At 39.9% G+C, this 21,853-nt stretch overlaps 1 protein-coding gene across 1 annotated transcript in view; it reads right to left on the bottom strand.

Moving 5' to 3' along the window:
* bcar3 (BCAR3 adaptor protein, NSP family member) overlaps positions 1-17,210 on the bottom strand; it is a 28,508-nt gene extending 11,298 nt beyond the window's left edge. The window contains 1 exon segment of the mRNA XM_018670869.2: positions 17,109-17,210. Within this exon segment, the coding sequence (XP_018526385.1) occupies positions 17,109-17,195 (87 nt within the window). The 5' untranslated portion in view covers positions 17,196-17,210.
* Between the last annotated feature and the right edge of the window lie 4,643 nt (positions 17,211-21,853).

Raw genomic sequence — 21,853 nt, 5'->3', positions numbered from 1 at the left:
TCCTGAGAACTTATAAAACCAGACTGACTGAAGGTCACCCAAAACATAAAATGTCACAAAGCTAAGGTGTACCGTGGCAGATGAGAGGTAGTCAGAAACAGACAGTTAGCAGTTTGATCTCCTTCAGACACCTGACAGATGATGAACTGATTGATCAGCCATTGAACAGGAAGCCCAGCAAGTTTGGAAAATGTAAGAAGTGAAGGACAGAAAGATCTGGTAACAAGCTGACAGGATGCAGAGTCAGCAAAAGCACCTGCACCACAACACACACACACACACACACACACACACACCACCCCAAACACACTTACATGACAGCTGCTGGGTCTCTGCATCGCTCCCTCCGTCTCCCTTCTTCAAACACACACTTCATAGCAAACACACATGAACTCACACACACGTTGGTTTTCTTCTCCACAGTTTAACACGCTCAGATCCCTTCTCAACACCCACACACTCTCTGTCTCTGCCGCTGTCTGTGATTTTCCTTGTTCTCTCTCCCTCTCTTGGCTTTCCACCCGGTGCCTCCTAATTGTGATGTCAGCATCACGTCCCCACCCAACTTCCCAGACCTGCCTCCATACACACCTACACCTGACGTACATAAACACACACACACACACTCACTCTCAAGTGACGCAAACAGCTCCCTGAACTTGTCAGTTTCACAAATGAACCTTTTAGTTATATGTAATCAAAAGTTTGTATTGCTGTTTCCTCTGTGGTCAGCTCTGTACAAAAACAATAATGCCGTGTTTTAGAAGCTGCTCCTCCTGCAGGTGCTCGTACACTGAGGACCTTGAAGACTCTGAGGATCAACATGGAGGAGCTGTCTGAAGAAGACTGATCCCAACCTGCATGGATGAAGAGGTTCAAGGCTGCTACAAGAGTAACACTAACAAACAAACACACACTCTCTCTCTCTCTCTCTCAAGGGGAATTATTGAGCCATGTACATGAGATTGGAAATATGTCTATGAGAGTCGCCATGAAACTGAAACCGTGTGGATCCTTTCATCTCTGTACCACTTATTCTCTCTCTCTCTCTATGGTTTCTCTACCTCTCTTTTTCTTCTCTCTCTAAAGTCATTAGAATAGACCCCTCTGCCCTCAGTCTCCATGTCTCCACATATGACAGGAAATCAACCTATCGTATTACAGCTTCTACACGGAAAACAAAACAACAGATCATAACAGGATTTGGCGTCATAATGCACATGCACTGATTTTGTTTGTTTTTAGTTTGACGCAGAGACACTGACCTGTGTGGAGTGACTTGTGTTGTGTGTGTGTGTGTTTGTGTGTGATGGTGCAGCAGTGGAAAGTACCTGGGGCAGTAAAACTGAACTTTCATTCAGTCAGATTCCTCAACTGCATTGATTTCACTGTATGGAATCAGATTCTATGTACGCTTTTAATAGAGAGCCAAGTAGTGCTGCCTTACTAAAATCAAATTTTTTCATTTTTTTTTAAAAGAATGACTGAATGAATGAATAAATAGAATGTGAAAACCCAAACTAAATGATTATTTGCAGCTGAAAAATTTGATAGTTTTTATGTTTTTGTTCTCTTTTTTCCCATTAATTTCTTCCATGGTCAGCCATGGTCTATCCATTCTTGTATTTGATTCAACCTCAAAACTGTAATACAAAAAAGTTTTCATTTAGTTTACATTTTTCCCTTTTTTGTGGGTATAAAGGAAATGAAAATGACTGTTTTTTGTTTTCATCTTTGTGGATAACCGAACAAGAAAACCAAGACATTAGTCTTATTTCTCTTTTTCTCCTACAAGTTGCACTACTTGAATAAAGTCCTCTTTTTTGAGTGAGAACAAATTTAAATCCCAGTTTCAACCTTTCTAATCCTTATTTTAGCAAATGTCACTGTGGCAGGTTCATCACAGCAAACTAGTTGAAGCTACACAAAAACATCACTGACACAAGTAGATATCTCATCAAAATTAATGACAACAAAACAGTAAGTTGACTGGATTCTTTGGACAAAAATGTAGTAGTAGTTAGTAATCTTATAAAATGAGAAGTTTTAGATGTTGCATCACCTTTATTTAGCTAGTTTCACTTTTTGTTCTGCTTTTCCTCATCTCTCTTATTCTGTGTGTATCTGTTAAAAGCAGTTTGTTACACCCATTAACGTACAGCCTGGGCAGCATGCTTTTCCTGTTGTACTGGCATTGTGCAACAAATTTAGGCCTGAGACGAGCTGAACTGGATAAACAAAAAACACACTGTAAGAGCTGGTGGCTACATTAACTTCAGTTTATTTAGCTTGTGTTGGAGGTCCAGTATGACAGATACAGTATGTCTTTTTTGTTATTAGTTATAATCACTTCTGGGATTATTACATTCATTACAATAGTCACAATAAAATGCTTTTACAAATGCACTTGCACTGCCAACAGGACTGATGGATGGTGGAGTGGGAGGGCTGTAGGGAAGAGGGGGCAGTAAAGTGAAAAAGTACAGTACAGTACTGTAAATATAAAGGAGTGAAGAGGGAGGGAGGGAATGGATGGATCATGTTCAGCACATTAGAAAGGACTAGCAGAAGAGTGGAGAAGAACAGAAAGATAAGAAAGGAGTGAGGGCGGAGGGAGGGAGGAAGAGAGAAGTGACTGAGGGTGAAAGGACTGAGGGAGAAGGGAAATGAGAAGAGAGGGAAATGGTGGATAGGAGGCCTTTAATAAGACCCTGCAATATGATGTCATCCTCACTGAGTGGCTGCATTTACACAGTACCAGGCTGTGTGTGTGTGTGTGGACCACGACGCAGCAGTAACAGTACAGTGGACTGCTACAGACCTGTCCTGTCCTGTCTATTTCCCCTCCTCTCCTACTTCTCTTCCTCTTTCTCTTCTCTCCTGCCTTACAGATTACACAGATTTATAGCTTCCCTGACTGAGCTGTAAAGTCAGACACCTTCACCAGTGAATGACCCTAGTGAAGGTGACATACTGTACGTGATGTGTAATCCAGTGGCACTGAGCCTCACTGCACATTAACTGCTGAACCAGTTGTTTATCTGTAATCAGTGTGACGACAAAACCATCATCATCCCATGATACTGACTGATACAGAGTGACTCAGACTGAATGAAACTCAGCGGAGAAAACAAGTGTCAAGCCATAAACATAATCTCTTCACTCAGCAGCAGTTTTTAGTCCAACTAAAAACAAAGAGCATTGTTCCAAAGGATTGCAACGGTGACTGGATTTTCTTAGGATTTCCTCGATTTCACACAAGAACAGAAAGTATCTTTTTAACCCTTGAAAAGCCTCTGTGTTAATGGCGGAGATGATACATGGGTTCAGAGCCAGGACTTTCTGTCATTGTGACAATCCACTCTTAAGTGCTGGTGACCAATCAGAAGCAACTGTGTAAGCTGCTTGTCCTTTGAGTTCAGTGAGGTGAAGACAAATAACCTTTTAGTGTTATAACTCATTCTGCATCAGCTCACACACACACATGTACACATGCACACACCAGTGGACATTATAATCCTCGCCTTGCCCAAATCCTCTGTGTACTGTATTATGATGTGTGAGAGGAAAGAAAGCACTGAAGCCAAGATTCTTAGGTTGACACCACTGACCTGCAGTTTATATCCAACATCATCAGCTGCCTGAGGTGAAACAGAACACAAAACATGCTATGACACTGTTTGGAAGCTCAATATAAATCACACTCACAGAAAACAAGCAGGTTTAACATCATTCTGCTGCCCCAATATCAAAAATGTAAAGTTAAAGAGTTAATCCACAATAAGTGTTTTATAGCATAGTTGCAATTTATGCCCTGTCACATTACTGTCTCTGCATGGATTTATGCTCAGACAATTTCTAGTTTTGATAGTGACTAATGTGTGTGACGTCATTGCAGGGATTAGGAAAGGGTTTCACTGGAAATGGAGTGATGTTATCATAGCACTTGCGGTGCTGTGTTACTTTTGGTTTGGAATTAGGGTATGCAGTTTTTGTGCTTTCTTACTCTTAGGTTAACTTCACCACCATTTAGTCTGGTTTTTAGTCTTAAAATCCATTGAAGTGTCTTAAAATCGTGCTGTGCAAGTGGGACTTATTTGAGGGAATCACATCAGGAGGAAGAAGTGTCAAATTTCTTTAAACAAGGCAGAAAAAGGCCCATCACTGCACTTATGTTGAAGCTCATGTACATATCAGCCATCTATAACTTCACAGAAACTAATACTAATATATACTAATACTAATACTCTTGAGGTTTTTGACTGACTGACTAGCCTTAAAAAAATCTAAATCGGGTCTGATTTTTTTCAAGTGTTGCCATAAGAGATAACCATCAAAAGCTTGGAACAAGGGACATCATCATTAAAATACTGTCTTAACTGCTTTGTATCTGGCATTTCCTCTTCTCCTCATCTGTCCCTCCCTTTCTGTTTCTGTCTCTCCCCTCCTTGTGGCACTACGTTTCTCACCGTCTCTAGCTGCTGCATGCATCCATGCAGCTGTCAAATGAACTCAAGGTGAAGTTTACAAAAGTAACAAAATGAATGCAAACTGTCAGAAGTACAGCTACTTTGAAAAATACATCTAAGAGAAAGGCAAAGAAAAAAACTTTTGGATGGCTGCATGATTATTCAGCAAAAAAAACTTTCACTACCTCCACCTCGGGTGACACGCAATACTGAGGAAATTCAATGAAATGTTATTACTTCTATTCAGCTTTTTTAGTTCAGTGCAGTTGAATAATAACCAAAGGGAGGCTGCCCACTCTCTCTGGACTAGTTGACGAGGGCAAACGGCTGTGCATCTTTTGATTTCTTCATCTCTACATCTTGAGTCCATCATCACAAGGTCACCACCTTTCCTGTTTACACACAACTAAATAGATGCCTCTTCCTGTGAAGGCATCTGACTGGTTGGTCTGGGACAGCTAAATCATTAGTGCCATCTCTGAGGTACTGCAGTGCAGTGGGTACATATGTGTGTGTTTGTGCCTCTTCAGTGAATTTAGCATTTGATATTTTATTTAGTATTTATTTGAGACCAGGCTCACTACCAGATGCACAGCAGTTGCACTGTGCTCCGAGCCAGGTGTCCTGGTTGAGTGTGTTTAAATTTTCAGATTTATCTTTTTTTTTTTTTTTTTAAACTGTGAACATTTGAGAGGCAGGTTTGTGGCCAGTAGTTGTTAATTCAAATTCCTGGACAGGGTAAAGAAAACCTCTGTCATAGGATTATTGAGAAACACACATGTTTTCATAAAGGATATGAATTCAAATAGTGTTGGAATGAGATGTTCAACAAGCACCTATGGTTGTAATATTTGAGTGTCGGCAGACTTTTGGCCAATTACTGTATGTGTCTGACAGGGCTGATTGTGTCGAGGTTTTAAAGGTTTGTAGCAAAAACTGAAGCTGAAAGATGAAGTCTTGCTGCACAAGGCTGTATCTTAATGTTAAAAGATATATTTGAGGATTGGGTGTACAGAAACAAATATAAAAATATATGATTAAAAAATACCAGAATGGATTTGCTCTCAAACAATCCTGAAGCATTGGACCATTTGGATAAGGCATTACAGCTAAGAGCTACAGTAAATTTCTTTTTATTGTACAGAGACAGAAACTGAAGCTTATGCTGCAACAAGAGATGACAGACCAACAGTTTTTCAATGTGTTTATTTCTGTACAATAGGTTCTGTTCCCATGGGAGCAAAAATAATCTGCATGTACACAATTACTGTGCTGCTGTGCTTTCTGTAAATACTACATATAGCATGAGATAATCTGCTGAATCTCCCATGTTCCCTGTGTTCCTGACTGTTTTATACTGGGGTTTAGGATGCTTAACAGGTCAATGGGGTCTCTCATGAGTACAAGTTACTTCCAATACACAGACACAGAAACAAGAGGCTGTCTCTGTTTGGCTAAGTGGCAATCTCCCAAAGAGACAGATGGAGGAGAGAATAAAGAGGTGAATGGAATAAAACCCCAGGCTTTTTGGAATCACAAGTAAAGACACTGGGAAGATATGAAGGACAGAGGGAAGGCAGTGCCAGAGTGAGAAAACCGGTCAATTGTAGAGTAAGAGATGAGGATGACAGGGAAGCAATGTGGGTGATATTCCCGTACAGGTCACTGATAACACATGCAGATGATGAGTCTAAGTCCCATCATCCATACAGTATTAACAGAAGATCCCAAGGCACAGAATATCAGATCATTGTGAATGGAGGAATTCCTCAATAATTTCCATGTTATTTGTTATTTTTGTACCTGGTGCTTGACTAAATTGTTAAGCTTTGAGCAACATTAACTTTCCCTGACACAGAGATAGGCTTAATAACACTAAGATACTGTATATGTTCAAAGCAATGCCAGTAAAGAATTGAATTTCGAGGGTGCGATTGGTCATGTGACATGATATTGGAAGCAATGAGGGGACTCGGCATCGTAGTATGAGTCCAATCTTCTCTGGATGAAAATTTGAAATCACTTCAATCTATAAAACATTTTCCACGAGCAAGCATACTTGATTAGAATTGCATTTGGAATAACAGAACAAATCTGTTCTGAGGACTGGATGAGGTAGATGGGGCTGTTTTAATTAATACAGCCTGGTTTTATGATCAAATATATAAACACAAAGATGTCTTGGCTATTGTAGAATCTGTCTTCAGTTACACACATGGGATATTAAAACACAATCATTGCTGCTCAAACAGCTGGGATAGAGAACAATCCAATTTACAGTAGGTATTTATACATGTTAACCTGTATTCTGTCTATACTGGGACTGGATCAATAGGAAGTGGCAATAGAAACTAATTGCACTAATGCACATTGTTACCCCATTTGCCTTGCCTAGGTTTTTCTGCCCTATTATTTATTTCCTCTGTTTCTGGAAAAAAAATCCACAATGTTACCTCTGAATGGCTGTATTGTGTGCTCATGGGACAAGAATCATCAGTTTTTATTATGTTATATCATGGCAGGTCAATCAAGTCCAGAAGCTCGGTAATTAATGGTCCTATGCAGAGAGATATTCTTAGTTTCTTCAGTTTTGTTTGCCTTGTTTGCCCTGTCTTGATGGTTGGGAATTGTAATGATATAATTGTGTTTTAATATAATCAGTTGTTGACTTGGATTTACACCTTAACATGTGATTTCCTTTATCAAGACACAGAGTACATTTTAATAGCAGATGTGAACAGGATCACAAAGGCACAGAACGAACCATCTCCTGATGGTCTGATACACACAGGGACAAACCATGTCTCGTCAGTCTGCTGCACCGCTGCTGGCTTCATCCAATCATCTTAATGGCTTTCATACATTGCACTGACGTCATAAAGAAGACAAACTATCACAAGTTAGTAATTTATCATCCTCATGAGGTCTGTCACCCTCATCCTGGTACCTCTCTGGATATAACTATCTGTGTCTCACCCTTGCCTTCACACACTGCCTTGTCTGTCTGCCAGCTGAGCACTAGTTATGGATGAAGCCAGCTATATATCTCTCACTCACACACACAGTCAGACAGTCACACAGTTGGTCATTTATGAGAGCGTCTGGTCCGAGTAATAAAAGCCCAGTGTTCAACTCACAGACAGAGCGAGGGAAAGAGGAGGACTATTCAGTGTGATTAGATTTTGCTCAGTCTGGAAGTGTTACCATACGCTTTTCAGATTGTTTTCTAAAATACGGAGTTATGTCTTCTTAATTATGCCTTTTTCTAATGTCTCATTGTGAACTGTCCAGCTTCCTGTGGTCTCCATTAAACAACATCAACATATGGAGCCCTGAAACAACTCTCCCAAATGTGACATTATTGACACTCTAAAACCAAATTAACTACCATGTTAGGCTCAAATTAAAACACACGCTGACAGAGGGTAAAGCAGAGACACTTAGGATAGCACACTACACAGAGGCTGCAGAATACGAGCATGCAAAAAACACATGCACATGTGCACTTGCCATATAGGATTCACAGACCGCAAGAAAAAAAAAACAATGACATAAACACCCTCATACACTACATAGGCAATTAATACTTGCACACATCCTCACACACACACACACACACTCCTGTATCTCTCACCTTTGCTGTAATGACAGAGTTCTTGTGGTAGAAGCAACACAGAGCTGCTGTCAGGGTTTTGAGGTTGCATCTCTCCGACATTCTTGCTAACTTTTCTTAACAGCCAGGACTAACTAGGAAACCAACCGCTGCCTCCAGCCAGCTTACTTCAGCTGTAAATACCAGCTCTAGTCACCTTGACTACAGACCCCAAACCGTAACGAGGATGACTTTACCAACTGACAAGTCCATGAACGATTCCCATTTGCATCTTCCGAGAAAAACTTCCATCAGAGTTAAATATACTTAAGAGGACATAACAATTTGTAGTGTGGTCAGATTGACAGAATAAGTCATAGTCTTGTCAACTTAAGGTCCCAACATCTCCATCATGTCAACTACTGTATCACTCTGTCATCTCCCTGACTCTCTCCTCCACAGTCCCCTGCAGAGTGAACCCTCCACTGCTCACTCTGCTCCACACTTTTTTTCCCTCTTTACTCCACCCTCCCAGGCTCTATGTATGGGCAAGAGACAGAACCATGTGATCTGGTTTGAGCAAATCATGTGTGGACTAACTGGGAGTGGCCCAAAGGCAAAGTCAGTCTCTTCATGAAAACACATGGATGGATGGATAGATGCACAGATTGCAATGCACATTCTGCGTCAACCACAGGGCTCTAAACATGTGTGCAGTGTCTCATCTTCTCTACATGTCACTAACTTATGTGTCCCGTGAGTTCAGGATAAGTTGCATCTAGGGCTGAAACTAACAATTATTTATTACTGTTGAATGGCCAATTACTTTGTCGATTCATGGATTAAATGTTTGGTCTGTAAAATGCCAGACAGTTACAACTGCTTATTACAATTCCACACAAGTGAGATAGATATTCAGTTTAATAGCATATAACATGAAGAAAGACAGTTTTTACTTTTGGTCTGTGAATTTTCTGCACTGTATTTTACAAAGGTCATCTGTCAGTCAAACAGTGTGTTCAGCACCGCTGTAATTCTCTCTCATGTTGAAGGAGTTTGAGTTTCTGTAAGTGGCACTCTTCTTTCTACTGTAGAGCCATGGTTGGTAACACTGCTCTTCCAAAAAACAGTTCATTACAACCAAACTAAAAACAGAAAATACATCACTTGCTGGGTTGCAAAGAACTTTTCCAAGGAAATAGCTACCAGACACTGACAACAACCACGTAAAAACATGGCAAAAGGCTGTAGGTTTGGTCACTGTTGTGTACTGAAAAAAATCCACAGTAGTGCTGCATGAGTGTCTAGACAAGAGGAAAGAGTCAACTAGGTGTGTAAGTGTGAGAAAAAGTGTGTGTGTGTGCGTGTGTGCGTGTGTGCGCGTGCATCCTGTAGAGTAACGCTGATAAATAGCCGGTCATTTGTGTTACTTAATGACGGCCAAGCAATTACACCCACACACTAGTTAAATGCCCTAGCTTTCCCACCAGTTCACACAGATCTAGACATACACAATACACTCACAATACACACGGGCACAGCAGCACATATAGAACATATGGTGATACAAACACAGAAAAGCCAGGAATGTACAGTATAGGCACACTCATGTATACACATGGACAGCAAGATACATCAACAAAGATGCAAACACACACTGAGGGTGACACCCCAGCAGCAACCAGTTAAAGGAATATTTCACCGCAGGAAACAGAGCCACTAATTACAGTATGAACTCTCTGAGGATCCACGGAGGAAATCCATGTAGAACATTCCCTGGGGCACCACACAGCAACACACACGCACACACAACTGCCAACCACAGGAGCCCCAAATCACCAGCTAGGATAAATGCCCACCTTAAAATACACACATCCGTCGGTCCAGGAATGCTCTGGAAAAACAACGAGGGACAGAAATCGGCGTGCTGAGGTTCTATGTTTTCTATTTCTATCTGTTTGTTGTTTCTGTTAAATGGACTATAGAGGAAAGAGCTGTTTCAGCAACTTAAGCTGACAAAATGGGGGTTAAAGATTATAATTTCTGTTATTTCAAAATGGTGAAAAGGTATAGAATATGTAGTTTTATTTTAGATATGTGTTTTATTGTACAGTAGGGCAGAGACAAGAAAATCATGAGAAGAGTTTGATGTTGCGAGTAAATGATCTGCATCTGGTGGTGCTAGAAGCAACAAGTCCTCCCAGCTGAAATGACCATATAGATTGCTTGTCCCTAACCTTGGGTAGGAGCCATAGGAGTGTACCAGTATGGTACCAATATGGTTAGAATAATAAACACCCAGTAAAGGTTATGGAACGGTCATGGATAAAAGAGACTACGGTGACTTTCAGTTTCACACACAACACAAACCCATCCACCCACCCCAACCTTCTCCAATCACAGACTTTGTTGCTCTATATAATACATCACATGACCTAATCGTTTTGCCCCTGTATTATTTATATGTATATTTACCACAGCTGCTAGAGGTTACATAACAATAAAATGTATCCATGAGTCATAAAAACATGCTTGCACAGACAACCTATAAGTTCATTTTTTATAGGACAGTCTTCCAAGAAGAAAAGTCATGAGATCACCAGAGTCATTATAATTCATTCTCTAGGAGCCATGAATGCCTGTACAAAATTTCATGGCAACCCATCCAATAATTGTCAAGATATTTCAGAGTGGAGCAGAGTGGTGAACTGACTGACCGACACTGTCATCTTTGGAGAAGCACCGCTGGTTTGGATAAAACAAATGGTCAAAGTAAGGCTGAGTTATCCTGAATTCTAGTCCACATTTTGGATCAAACTCTAAAAACACTGGATCCTACATTGTCCACAATTAGTAGAATCTTTTTATTAGAGCCTTGCTGCTTGGGAAATGCACAAGTCCTTTAAATTCAGAGAGTCCAGTTTGTAATGGCTTTCAACTTTAAATTTGAGCTGAGATTAGGTTATTTTCTTAGACTTGACAAAGCTCCTTCAGAGCCATCACAGACATTACAGAACTGTTTTAAAAGGCTGAGTAGGTCCAGTTCTGAGTGGTATAAAGTCAGTGGAGATTTCAACTAAAACTGTAGCAAGGTACAGTATGATGTTTAAGAGTACCTAAAATTATTACCTCCTATTTTCCAGTTCACAGCAAATAAATAAAGAGCAAAACAAAATTGAGTCTTCTCTCTGTTTTATCTTTGTGTTATAATATATATATATATATATATATATATATATATATATAATCTCACATATTTAGCATCAAATTGCATCATATGATAAATCCAATAAAAACACAAGAGCATGCGCAACATAGTGTAGAACTATTTAAACTGTCACGCACAGTCTTCATGCTATATTATCTAAATACTTAGGCAGACATTAAACATGTAAGGGCTTTAAATACAGTACACCATCTGATTCCCTGACACACGCTGGAGGTTTGGTTGACAGGAGTGGGATTTTATAGTCAATCAATGGTATGATATCATGCCACAGTCTAAGCATCAATATCTCCTTCTACCAGTTAGGCAGCATTCATCATTCTAATGCCAGAGAATAAATGGCAGTGACACTGGTCCTCACCCTCTGGGTGAGTCTGAATGTGTGTGTGTTTGTGTTTGTGATGGGTCATTGATCAGTAATGGACTGTGATCTTGGTGACAGTCATATTGAGCGGTGCAACGTGACGCCTACGCTGCCTGAGCCCTCATATAGTCAATAAAAATGTGTACAGTCAGTGGGAGCAATACAGTTCATGCAGCTCAAAACAGAAATCAAACCAACAAGTACTAGTGTGGCTGGAATACTGCAGGTGATGCTACATAGTTCATAAACTTCAATTAAAAATGACTTTAGTCGACAGAAGTATTATGTATTTACTTGTGATCTAGACACTGTTGATTGTCCTTTTGTAAGAGTTTGGATTCAGACCTAACCATTTCAACCTAACTGCTCTGTAGCTTAACAGTGAGCATGTAACATGATAAGTTCACTCTTTCATCTGCAGTGTAAATATATACTTTTCAGTATTAAAAAACACAATACTTAACCTGGGAACAGAAGCTGACCTCAAGTTTTTTTTTACACTGTGGTAACCAATTTTCACAGAACAAAAAGAGACTTTGGATTCAAAGCAGTCTGTGTTTATCATGGTCGAAAACAACTCGAAACACGTGAGTGTTTTAAATTGTTGCTCCTAATCTATAGGGTCTGACCCAGATCTCAAATTGATCATTACCCAGAATGAGCCTTTCGACTGTTCCAATAATCAACTGGAATTACCACCTCACAACTGTATGCCTCATATAATATGTGTAGTTAAGCCTATGACAGAATTTTAGATTTCTGGTGAAATTGAAGTTAGTACTGTATAAACATGTGCAATTCAAGCAAATAATTTCCAATGAGAAACACGCTGTCTTAAATGTCATCACTTTATCATTTTATTTTGACTTTTTTCTTTAACTTATGTCATAATTAGCAATCAAGACTGAATTCTTGGTGTGTTTCGTGATGTTTTGTAAATGTAAGAATCAATACATGGAGGAATAAAACCTCTTCAAGTGGACAATTGATGGATTCATAGAAAAAAAGTTTTTAGTGCTTACACTAAATTCAGGATTATAAAGCTCTGATTTAGGCCTAAATACACTTGTCCTCTTCCTCTCTACTCCTCGCTACTAGTACTGTGTAAACTCTCAACAGGAGATTAATGATGTTTATATACAGTAGCAAGTTGTGTGATTGCTGGCCAGCTGCCTGATCTGCTTATAGGCTGACAAACTGACTGATTGATTGGCTGTCCAGCATATTGACGGGCAGACTGACACCCGCAGTCTGGTTGGAGGAACTGAATAGTTAGCTAGCAGGGTGACCAGCTGGTTGGCTGTTTGCCTGGTTGCTATTTGACCTCATGCTGGCTCACTGACAGGCTGGTGTGATGATCCTGATGAATGTCACACCGTTGTTTGGACTTCTAACTGGCTGACTGACTGCTGATCTATTTACAGTTCTAAGGCCCAAATTTTTATGGTGTAGTACCTCAATGTGACCACTAGAGTGTGCCAGAGTGTATCTTTACCTTCCAACACTCCTCTAACACTCTACCACATGAATATTGTTTAAGTTATTGTTTAAAATCATGAATGAGATGAATAATGAATGAATTGAGGTTTTGAGGTCTGAGCTCAAATAATTACAGCTCTTATATTCATTATTGTTAAACACCAGGATATTATGCTGTTGTTTTCTGTGTGGACAGTTTGTGTGTGTGTACTGTACGCTGTAATTGTCACCCACTTTGAGAGTTGAAAGCTACTGCAACCTGAGACCACACACACATATATGTATACACACAGAGCATTATTGTCTCTTAAAGCTCTCTCATGAGGGTACAGAGCAACCTGATGTTCTCTACTCAAAGACAGAGTGAATGAAAGGGAAAGAGCAAAAGAGTCTTTTAAAAAAGGCTCAGTGAAAGAAGAGTTGTGTTCATTTGAACAGAGGATCAACAGGGGAATAGACTTTCTTTCTTTCTTCCTTTCTTTCTTTTGCAGTCATCAAAGCCCATGGAAAATATGATGTACTATGCTGCCACCTACTGTAAAAGAAGGTACTCTGTCCTTTTGTTCTGTGTTTTTCTGCTATTTAATTCAATTTCAGTCTAATGAACTCTTACAGACAAATTCAGCACAATGAAACACTTAAACACAATGAACACGTTCAGCTCAATTTACTGATTCAGCAACCACACTGACTCTTTTTTCTCTAGTTTGTCGCAAAGAAACTTTGCACTGACTGACTCTGGTTGCCAATTTCCCTCAGTCTCACTGTACTGAATGACTTCCTGTGAAATTGTAGTGTGTATGCTCATTTTTCTGCATTTATTATACAGCACAAGTTGCTACATATGCTATCTAAATATAACAATGTCCTGTGATGACTGCAGGACAGTGCCGAACAGCAAACCATCACCTGTCAGATGAAATGTTGCCTTTTGTAAGGGATATTGCATTTTTCTCCATATTTGCTGACTCCAGCGATGATCCACCTTCTCCTCAAGTTTCATCTCTAATAAACATGTTCAATCATTTTCCTTGCAACTGCTTCATTGTTTTATGGAGATTACTGATAATTTTGCTGAAAGCTGTCTCTGCCTTAATCGGTCTTAATTTCTGCTCTATCCTTTGTAGTGTAGTTTCAGTAATGGTGCAGGTTTTATATTTAACCCACCAGCTATCAGCACAAAGACTGCTCTACTTCCTTTCTTTAGGGAAACCAGCTAATGGGGCAGAATTTAGACATCAAACAGCTCTGGTAATGAGACTGCCAATGAGGAGGGAAATTGGCCTACAGTTAGGCTACAGAGGGATGTCTTTATACAATTGTTCTCCCCAGACACTTCCTTCCCTGCATACATCCATCCTACACACTTACACTGGACATAATCAATGGCCTGATTGCACTAAACAATGCAAGGGTCACTGCACTGTGACAAAGTTAATGTACTTTTGACCTTTTACCACCGGATATGACACAGAGCACCTGTACTGTCTGCTGCCATCTGTGCATGTGTGTGCACATGGACATACGAGAGTGTTTTTGTCCACCCTGGAAATGCAAACACACCTGGAGTACCAGAGCTGACAGCTATACTTTCACACATATTATATAATACCTGGGATACAGTAGCTCCATATGCGGTCAACACACACACTGTTGACACATGCTCACACACAACCCTAATTTGACCGAAGAAATACACACAAGTGCTGTTTGTGTATATGTGTGTGCTTAACTCCCACATGTGCAACCTGCTCTTGTGGGAAGGACTGAGTTTGCTTTTCACACTGAGGTGTCGGCATCCAAACATATGAGCTAATAGATGGAGGTAAAGAGGGATGGATGGAAAGAGAGAGGGATGGATGGTTGGGGGATGGAGGTGAGGACTCACAGAGAATGTGAAAAACACATTGAAAGTTGCAGTGTGTGTAGTCAGACCTGCTGAATTTAAATGTTGAAACATCAGTGCAACTAGAGCTGAAATGATTAGTCAGTGATCACTTATTTGATTGACATGAAATTAATCTGCAACTATTTTGCCAATCAAATATCCAAGGAATATCCAAAGAAAACTGCCAAACATTTTTAAGCTTTTCAGTTGTAGGGATTTGCAACTTTTCTTTATTAACTAAATATCTTTAGGTTTTGTACTGTTGCTCTGACAAAACAGGCAATTTGAAGGTGACACTTTGGGCTGCAGGAAATTGTGACTGAAAAACAGTGTTCTGACATTTTACAGACCAAAATGATTTAATGAATAAATTAAGATTAGTTGATAGTTGAAATCTTTCAAATTGCGTCCCCAAAAATAACCTGCTAGTTTAAAAAACTAAATTTGCCCAGTTTTAACCTCAGTGAATCAGTAGTTACTCAGATGTGATATCAGATATGATGTTGATGAAACTTTTAGGGTTGATGGTGCAACTAATAATGTTAGTCTGATTAGTATGAGAGAACACTACAATTAAAGGATGTAACAGAGACAAAATCACAGAGTTTAGCTCTAATTTGTTTTCAAGATGTCTGTGAAGATGTCTCTTGAACAACTAGGGGTGAGAAGTCGGGCTACGCCAAACAATTTAGCTATTGTCTGAGTTGCTGTCTGATTATGTGATGTAGCCTGCTATAAACATGTTGTCTGGCTTATACCTTTTATTATTATTTTATTATTAGTGTAATTGAATTCTGTTGGATTAGTTGTGTCTCTGTCTCTGTTCTGAACGTGCAGGGATATGGATGAGAATTTTGGACATTGTTGTTCTTTTAATATGAATAAATGGAGAGAAAAAATTGTTTTCTCATGCATTAAGTCAAAGTTTCTCATGTCAGTCATTGTTAAACATTGTTGTTTTAACAAAATAGCACAAGAACTTGGCAAAAGATGTAGTGTGAAATTAACTCAATTATGATTTAAATCAGGCAATATCTGATTAAAGAATAAGTCAACAGCACTAAGAATCTGACCAAGATTTCTGCCAACTCTCAGTACTAAACAGTTTTGGTTGCTTGGTGCTCAAAATGTATTTCAATTAGATACGCTGCCTGAGTTCAACACATTTTTTCAACTTGTACACTGTTGCTTGGTGTGTATTTGCTTTTGATGCCTTAGATTACATGAACTTTCCTGATAATCAAGAGCAGGGTATGCACAGAGCCAAAAAAAGAAACACAAAGACTGAGACAGAAAATGTCAGCTAGATGATAATGTGATAACAGAATGATTACCTCTCAGTCGTCACCTCTCTTTGACTTGAGGAAAGGTGGGACTCAGGTGGAGCGTGTGTGGGTGAATATGATTTACAGCGGTGTGACAGCTAACGCAGGGTGGCAGTTTGTATGATTTAGGGGTGTATTATCCTTGTAGCTCAGGGGCAATTGGATTAACTTTTCCTGTGAGTGATGTTAACACTACAGAAGAAGCTGAATGCTTTTTCATATCCAGTGTCACTTAAGTTACAATTCCTGGTGAATTCAATTAATTTTCTTGGATTTTACTGAATCCTTTAACCTTTATTTTACCTGTGTTTATTTAGAGCTGTGGTATTTGAATAGGTTTTAAATAATGAGTAGAATTCCTGGCATTACTTTTATCTTTCTGCTACAGTACATTCTGAACAGACTCTCACCTACATTACAACTTCACTGCCAATATACTAAACCAGACTGAATTTGATGCCTGTGTTGGACACTGCATTTTGTTTATTTGTATTTGTACAAACAGTCCCTACGATACTAAACGTTCTGAAACAGTGTGCAACTATGTGAAAAAACCTTACAGTGCACACGTTGACACAGTAAGAAGAAAAACACATCTGTCTTTCAACATACAGTACCAGGAGCAGAATTTTTTGTTGTGTTGTAGTGTTTCTAATTTAAAATAAATAAATAACAAGAGAATTTGAAGACAGGATCATAAACCTCAACACTCAACACAATCATTCTTAGTAATTTCAGCTGCTGTAGCACATCTGTTTTTCCTACCTTAACATAGTCCACCGTGGCATCCAGGCTGGCAGCAGGTTCCCTGGGGAACACAGACAGAGACAAGGTCCGGTTTAAAGAACACATCTTGCTACTGGGACCTGACCTCCTGCGTCCTTGGTGCTGATCTTCAATCCCACAAAGAGTCTCTTAACAGTTATTTTCCTCTCTAGCTCCTACTGAAAACTACTGCTGAGCTGTTTGTGTCCAAATGATGCTGATGCTGCTTCTTCAGCAGTTCAAACACTGAACACCTCTTTTAGGAGATGATATGGTTCAATGGAGATCAGGCACTTTTTTAAAAGGCCCAAATAGATTTCACTGGTCCAAACAAGAGTCTATATCAGCCATATTCTAGACTGAGAAAACACAGCTGCACTGCCCAACAGGCATACAGAGAGAGTTAACTGTAATGGTAACGTTATCCCAAATTCAGAAGGTTCCACTTTGCAAGTGGGTTCCTCTGAGAGAAAAAAGTCCAGTGAAACCAAACCTCACACTGAACTGCTTTCACTCTGAGTTTGTCTTTTTCTGTCCCATTCGCTGCCTGTCTCTCACTCTTTCTTTCTCTCAGTCAGTGGTAAACATGTTCACTCGCTGACTGCCTGACTTGGCCTCCCTCCTTCACTCTCTCTCCTCCCCCACCATAACACACATTGCAGCCACACGCCTACCCTTCGGAGTCCACTGACAAATTCACAGAGAGGTTAGAGCACTCTCTCTCTCTCTCTCTCTCTCACTCACACACACACACACACACACACACACACACCAGCAGCATTTTTTCATCCATCTTTTTTGGCATTTCTCTTTGATTCACTCATTCATCCAAAGACTGTTTACAACCACATCAGACAACAGCTCGCCATTTTCTTTCGGCTCTAGCTGGACTTTCATCTCCAGTTTCTTTTTCTTTTTTAGAAAGTGTTGTTTAAAGGTCTGATATTATAATTTATTTTGGCATTTTGTTAATTTTAAGGTCTATTCCTCACAGAATATCCTACTCACATATATTCTATTATTTCCAGTGCTCTCCATCTTCGCCTTGAATATTGGTACTTGAGCTCAGAGTCTCTCTCTACAGGAGGCTTACAGCCAGAGGCTCAGTGAAAGAGGTAATTAGCTCAAATCCCCGACTATGTTAGCAAGGTTGGTAGTTAAAATCCTCTAAGCCTTCAGTGGTGTTCCCACGGGAATATTAGCACAGTCCATTACTTACCAAACCAAATATGTTTAGCTCTAAGCCCACTCAGTTTTAATATGGCCCCACATAATGAGCAGGATTTAGTTATGTAACTGAACAGAAGCCTCCATTCACAACAATGTACAGGCATTATTCATAGAAGGTGGAGCGCTCAGGGCTTCTCTGTCACCCTCAGGGTCTATGGCAGATTTAACTTTGCAGAGCCAGTATACAGTATGGTCACCATTCCTGCTACAGATCTCTAATCCAACACATTCTGGCACCCCACCCCACCCACTGTGTAACAACACAATTTTACACAGAGTTGTCCTCATAACAGAGGGCACACCAGCTGTTGTTGGCTCAACAATTGTTTCTGATGCTGCCAGGAACACTGCAAAAATGCTGATCATTGAGGATGGGTACTGCTTGCTTTACTACTGTACAATATTGGCTCCTGTGGCAGTTTTTTCTACTACAGTTTTCAAGTTAACACAATTTGTGAATATGTGTCAAGAATCTATTCTCTAATAGCAGAGCTAAACATCAAGAGACTGTTTAATTAAAATGGGATGTTTTCATTATTCTAACCAAGTATTAGATAGTAGAGAGAAGTACAGTGTAGTTAATTATTCTTATCATCAATTAAACTGTCAAACAAACAAACAGTTTCTAAAAATTGTTAGAAAAAAAATGTGATTTCACAAAACCTCTGTCGGTTGAATGGCAGCCTAAATGAAATGTAACATGTGTGAGGATAAGACATTTTGATTTTAAAAAATGCCATTGGTTGGTGCATCTGAAAATAGTAGAGATTTTTAGTTTTGTTATTTGACTCACAGTGATCAGTGACAGGTAGTCACAATTTAGCTGCTAAAAATTCACCACTGCCAAAGAGGAGAATGATGAGGAAGAATGGAGGAAGTTTTTGTGGTCTCAAATGTAAACTAAAATCAGACATTCATTTTGACATTGGCCACTTAGTGTAGTCATATCTGTTGCTGCAGTGGTTGGCTGGACCTAAATCTTCACCACACAAACCACCTGCCCCTTGTAACCCTGCCTTGGCTCTCCAGTCTTAGGTGGGTGCAATGACAATCACTAAATTCCAGACAACTCCCACATAAACCCTCCTGGAGCTGAGTGTGCTACAGCTGAGGGAAATTCCCATCACTCCTCAGACAGGTCAAAGGTCAGGCTCAGCAGCACTTCAGGTGGTGGAGATTCAGGGTCGTCAAGTGAAGGACAGTCTCTCTACCCTGCATCTTGATGGATGTATTTTGTCACAGCTTTATTCTCCCGTGCCAACTGTTTAGTAAGCCTGACTTCAGCATTAAAAGAAGTGAAACAAAGTGGATCTGACATGGCCAGCCATTCCAGACTACACAAGCTGACCACAGCTAACTTCGCCTCTTTCTGCCCATGCTGCTGAAAAAGCATCAGACGGAGGGTTTTTCTGCTTCTACGACCACAAAACTGACCTGCAACACAGAGAGAAGACAGAAAGAGTAGAAGCCAGCGAGAGGAAAAAAAATAACAAGAGTAGGGAGGAAAGAAGCAGGCAGCACTCGCCGCAGTCTTTTTCTGGCTACTGTTGTTCTTTGCGCTTCACCACACAATACTCAGCACCACCACAACTGGCTTTAGTTGGGGACTACACCATATTTGTGTGTGTGGGAGGGAGAAGAAGAGAGAGCGTGACAGACAGACAGTGGAAGCAATGGGAAGAGTTGATGAGCAACATGTAGGGTCTGCAGGCAGCCTACAGAGGTCAGTGTGTTTCCACTGTGAACTGAGTATACTGTTACAGCAGTTAGTATACAAGAAATGAAATGAACACAAGAAATGAACTGTTATGTACTGACAGGAAGTGATATGGACATATACTCTGGGACATAAATCAGACTGAGACTTTGGACACCTACTGCTGATGTAAAATATGCAAGTAAACAAACAAAAAAAATTATCATTATTGAATTATTTTTTAATTTTCTTGTTCCTGGATTTTCTAGAGCTTCCATACTACACATTCATTCTACAACATAAGGTTTTAAGGGTGTAGGGTGTCCAAAAAGTGATAAAAAGTCAGTATAAATACTGATCAGCACTGCAAATAACCAAAACAAAACAAATTGTGAAAAAGCATCAGGAACACCTGAGCAAACAAAAAAGAACCACAGTATTAAATCTTGTAAAAACACTTTGATGTCTGTTTGTGGAGTGTATTTGGCAGCGACTGTCCAAACTCACAGTTTGATCCACATGCAGCCGTTCAAGTCTTCGCCTGTTTAAGTACATCAGTGTTTTGTATATGAACTGGAAAGACTAGACTATCCAAATTACATAGTGTATACATTTAGGATGTAGTTTGGAACACAGCACAGGGGGTCACTCTTCTGTTTCCTGTTTGCTTTGCAGTGTGGAACAATAACAACAGCTCTGAAATCTAGTGAGTTTGTATGCCATCTTTAAGTAAACGTGTTGTCACTTTTCTAGTATAAACATAGTCAAATCATGTTAGAATTAGTGTGCAGAGGCAATCTGGGACACATTAAGTGACCTGCTCTGTAGCCTGAGGACAAAACTGACACAGATAACAGGCACTTTCGACCACTGTTTTCCAATGCAAGACAAACACATCTTTCCAGTGCTTATCTCTGTGACATTTTCAAATACTCCACTACAGCACAAACAGAAGTGTGTACTCAGTGTTTGCTTTAAATGGAAAATCTGTTTTGTTCTTTGACTAACAGGAGGTGAGTCTCTGTTGACCCCGTACCTCTTCATCTCACATCCTCCCTTTTTATTTGAAGTACTAGATTGCCCCTCTATTACAACCTGCTGTACTTTAACTGGGTCTGAGTTGATCTAAAATAAAAGAAGGATTTTAACCTCATCTTATTTAGATCGATGAAAGTCTGAAGTCACTGTCACTGTCTACCTCCTCTCCACCCCCTCTCATCCCTCACTTTGCCTTTCTTCTTTCCACTCTTCTTTTTTCTGTATTCGTCTGGCTTGCGTTCCTCCCCCTCCTCCTCCTCTCCTGGTGGTCTGCCGAGATGCCCGCAGAGGTCAACAGAAAGACAAACTAACCAATCAGGAGCTAGTGCAACATAAGGTCAGGGGTCATAGGTCAGCTGACAGCATGAGCGATGGAAAGTCAAGACCGACTGGCCAGTGGTTACATACCTTAAAGATACACTCCCTTATCTTTTTATAGAAAACTCAACTATGAACTGAGTGGCATTTCAAAGCAACAGCAGTGAAAAAAAAAAGAATTAAAGCCTTGTAGCTGAGAGCTGAGTGTCAGCGAGTCAAGCAACCAATCAAACGAAGAGATCAAATTACTATGGACATGCTGAGATTTGTAGGTAAATTGTCTAATCATACATGCTGTCACTCACATATGAAAGCCCTCTTTGTAGTTTTGAGGCCATTAGCAGGTTAATTTGATTATTACCAAGTGCTTCTCTCTGATCTCCAGACAGCTTGAAGTATGGCCAACGTGAGCTGATGCTCAGGAACCAAACTGCCAAAATTACTGTCGCCACAGAAAAATGTC

The sequence above is a fragment of the Lates calcarifer genome, linkage group LG17 (assembly GCF_001640805.2).
Source record: "Lates calcarifer isolate ASB-BC8 linkage group LG17, TLL_Latcal_v3, whole genome shotgun sequence".
Lineage (NCBI taxonomy): Eukaryota > Metazoa > Chordata > Actinopteri > Centropomidae > Lates > Lates calcarifer.
The sequence above is the reverse complement of the archived record's forward strand: the minus strand, read 5'-3'. Positions and strand labels throughout refer to the sequence as shown.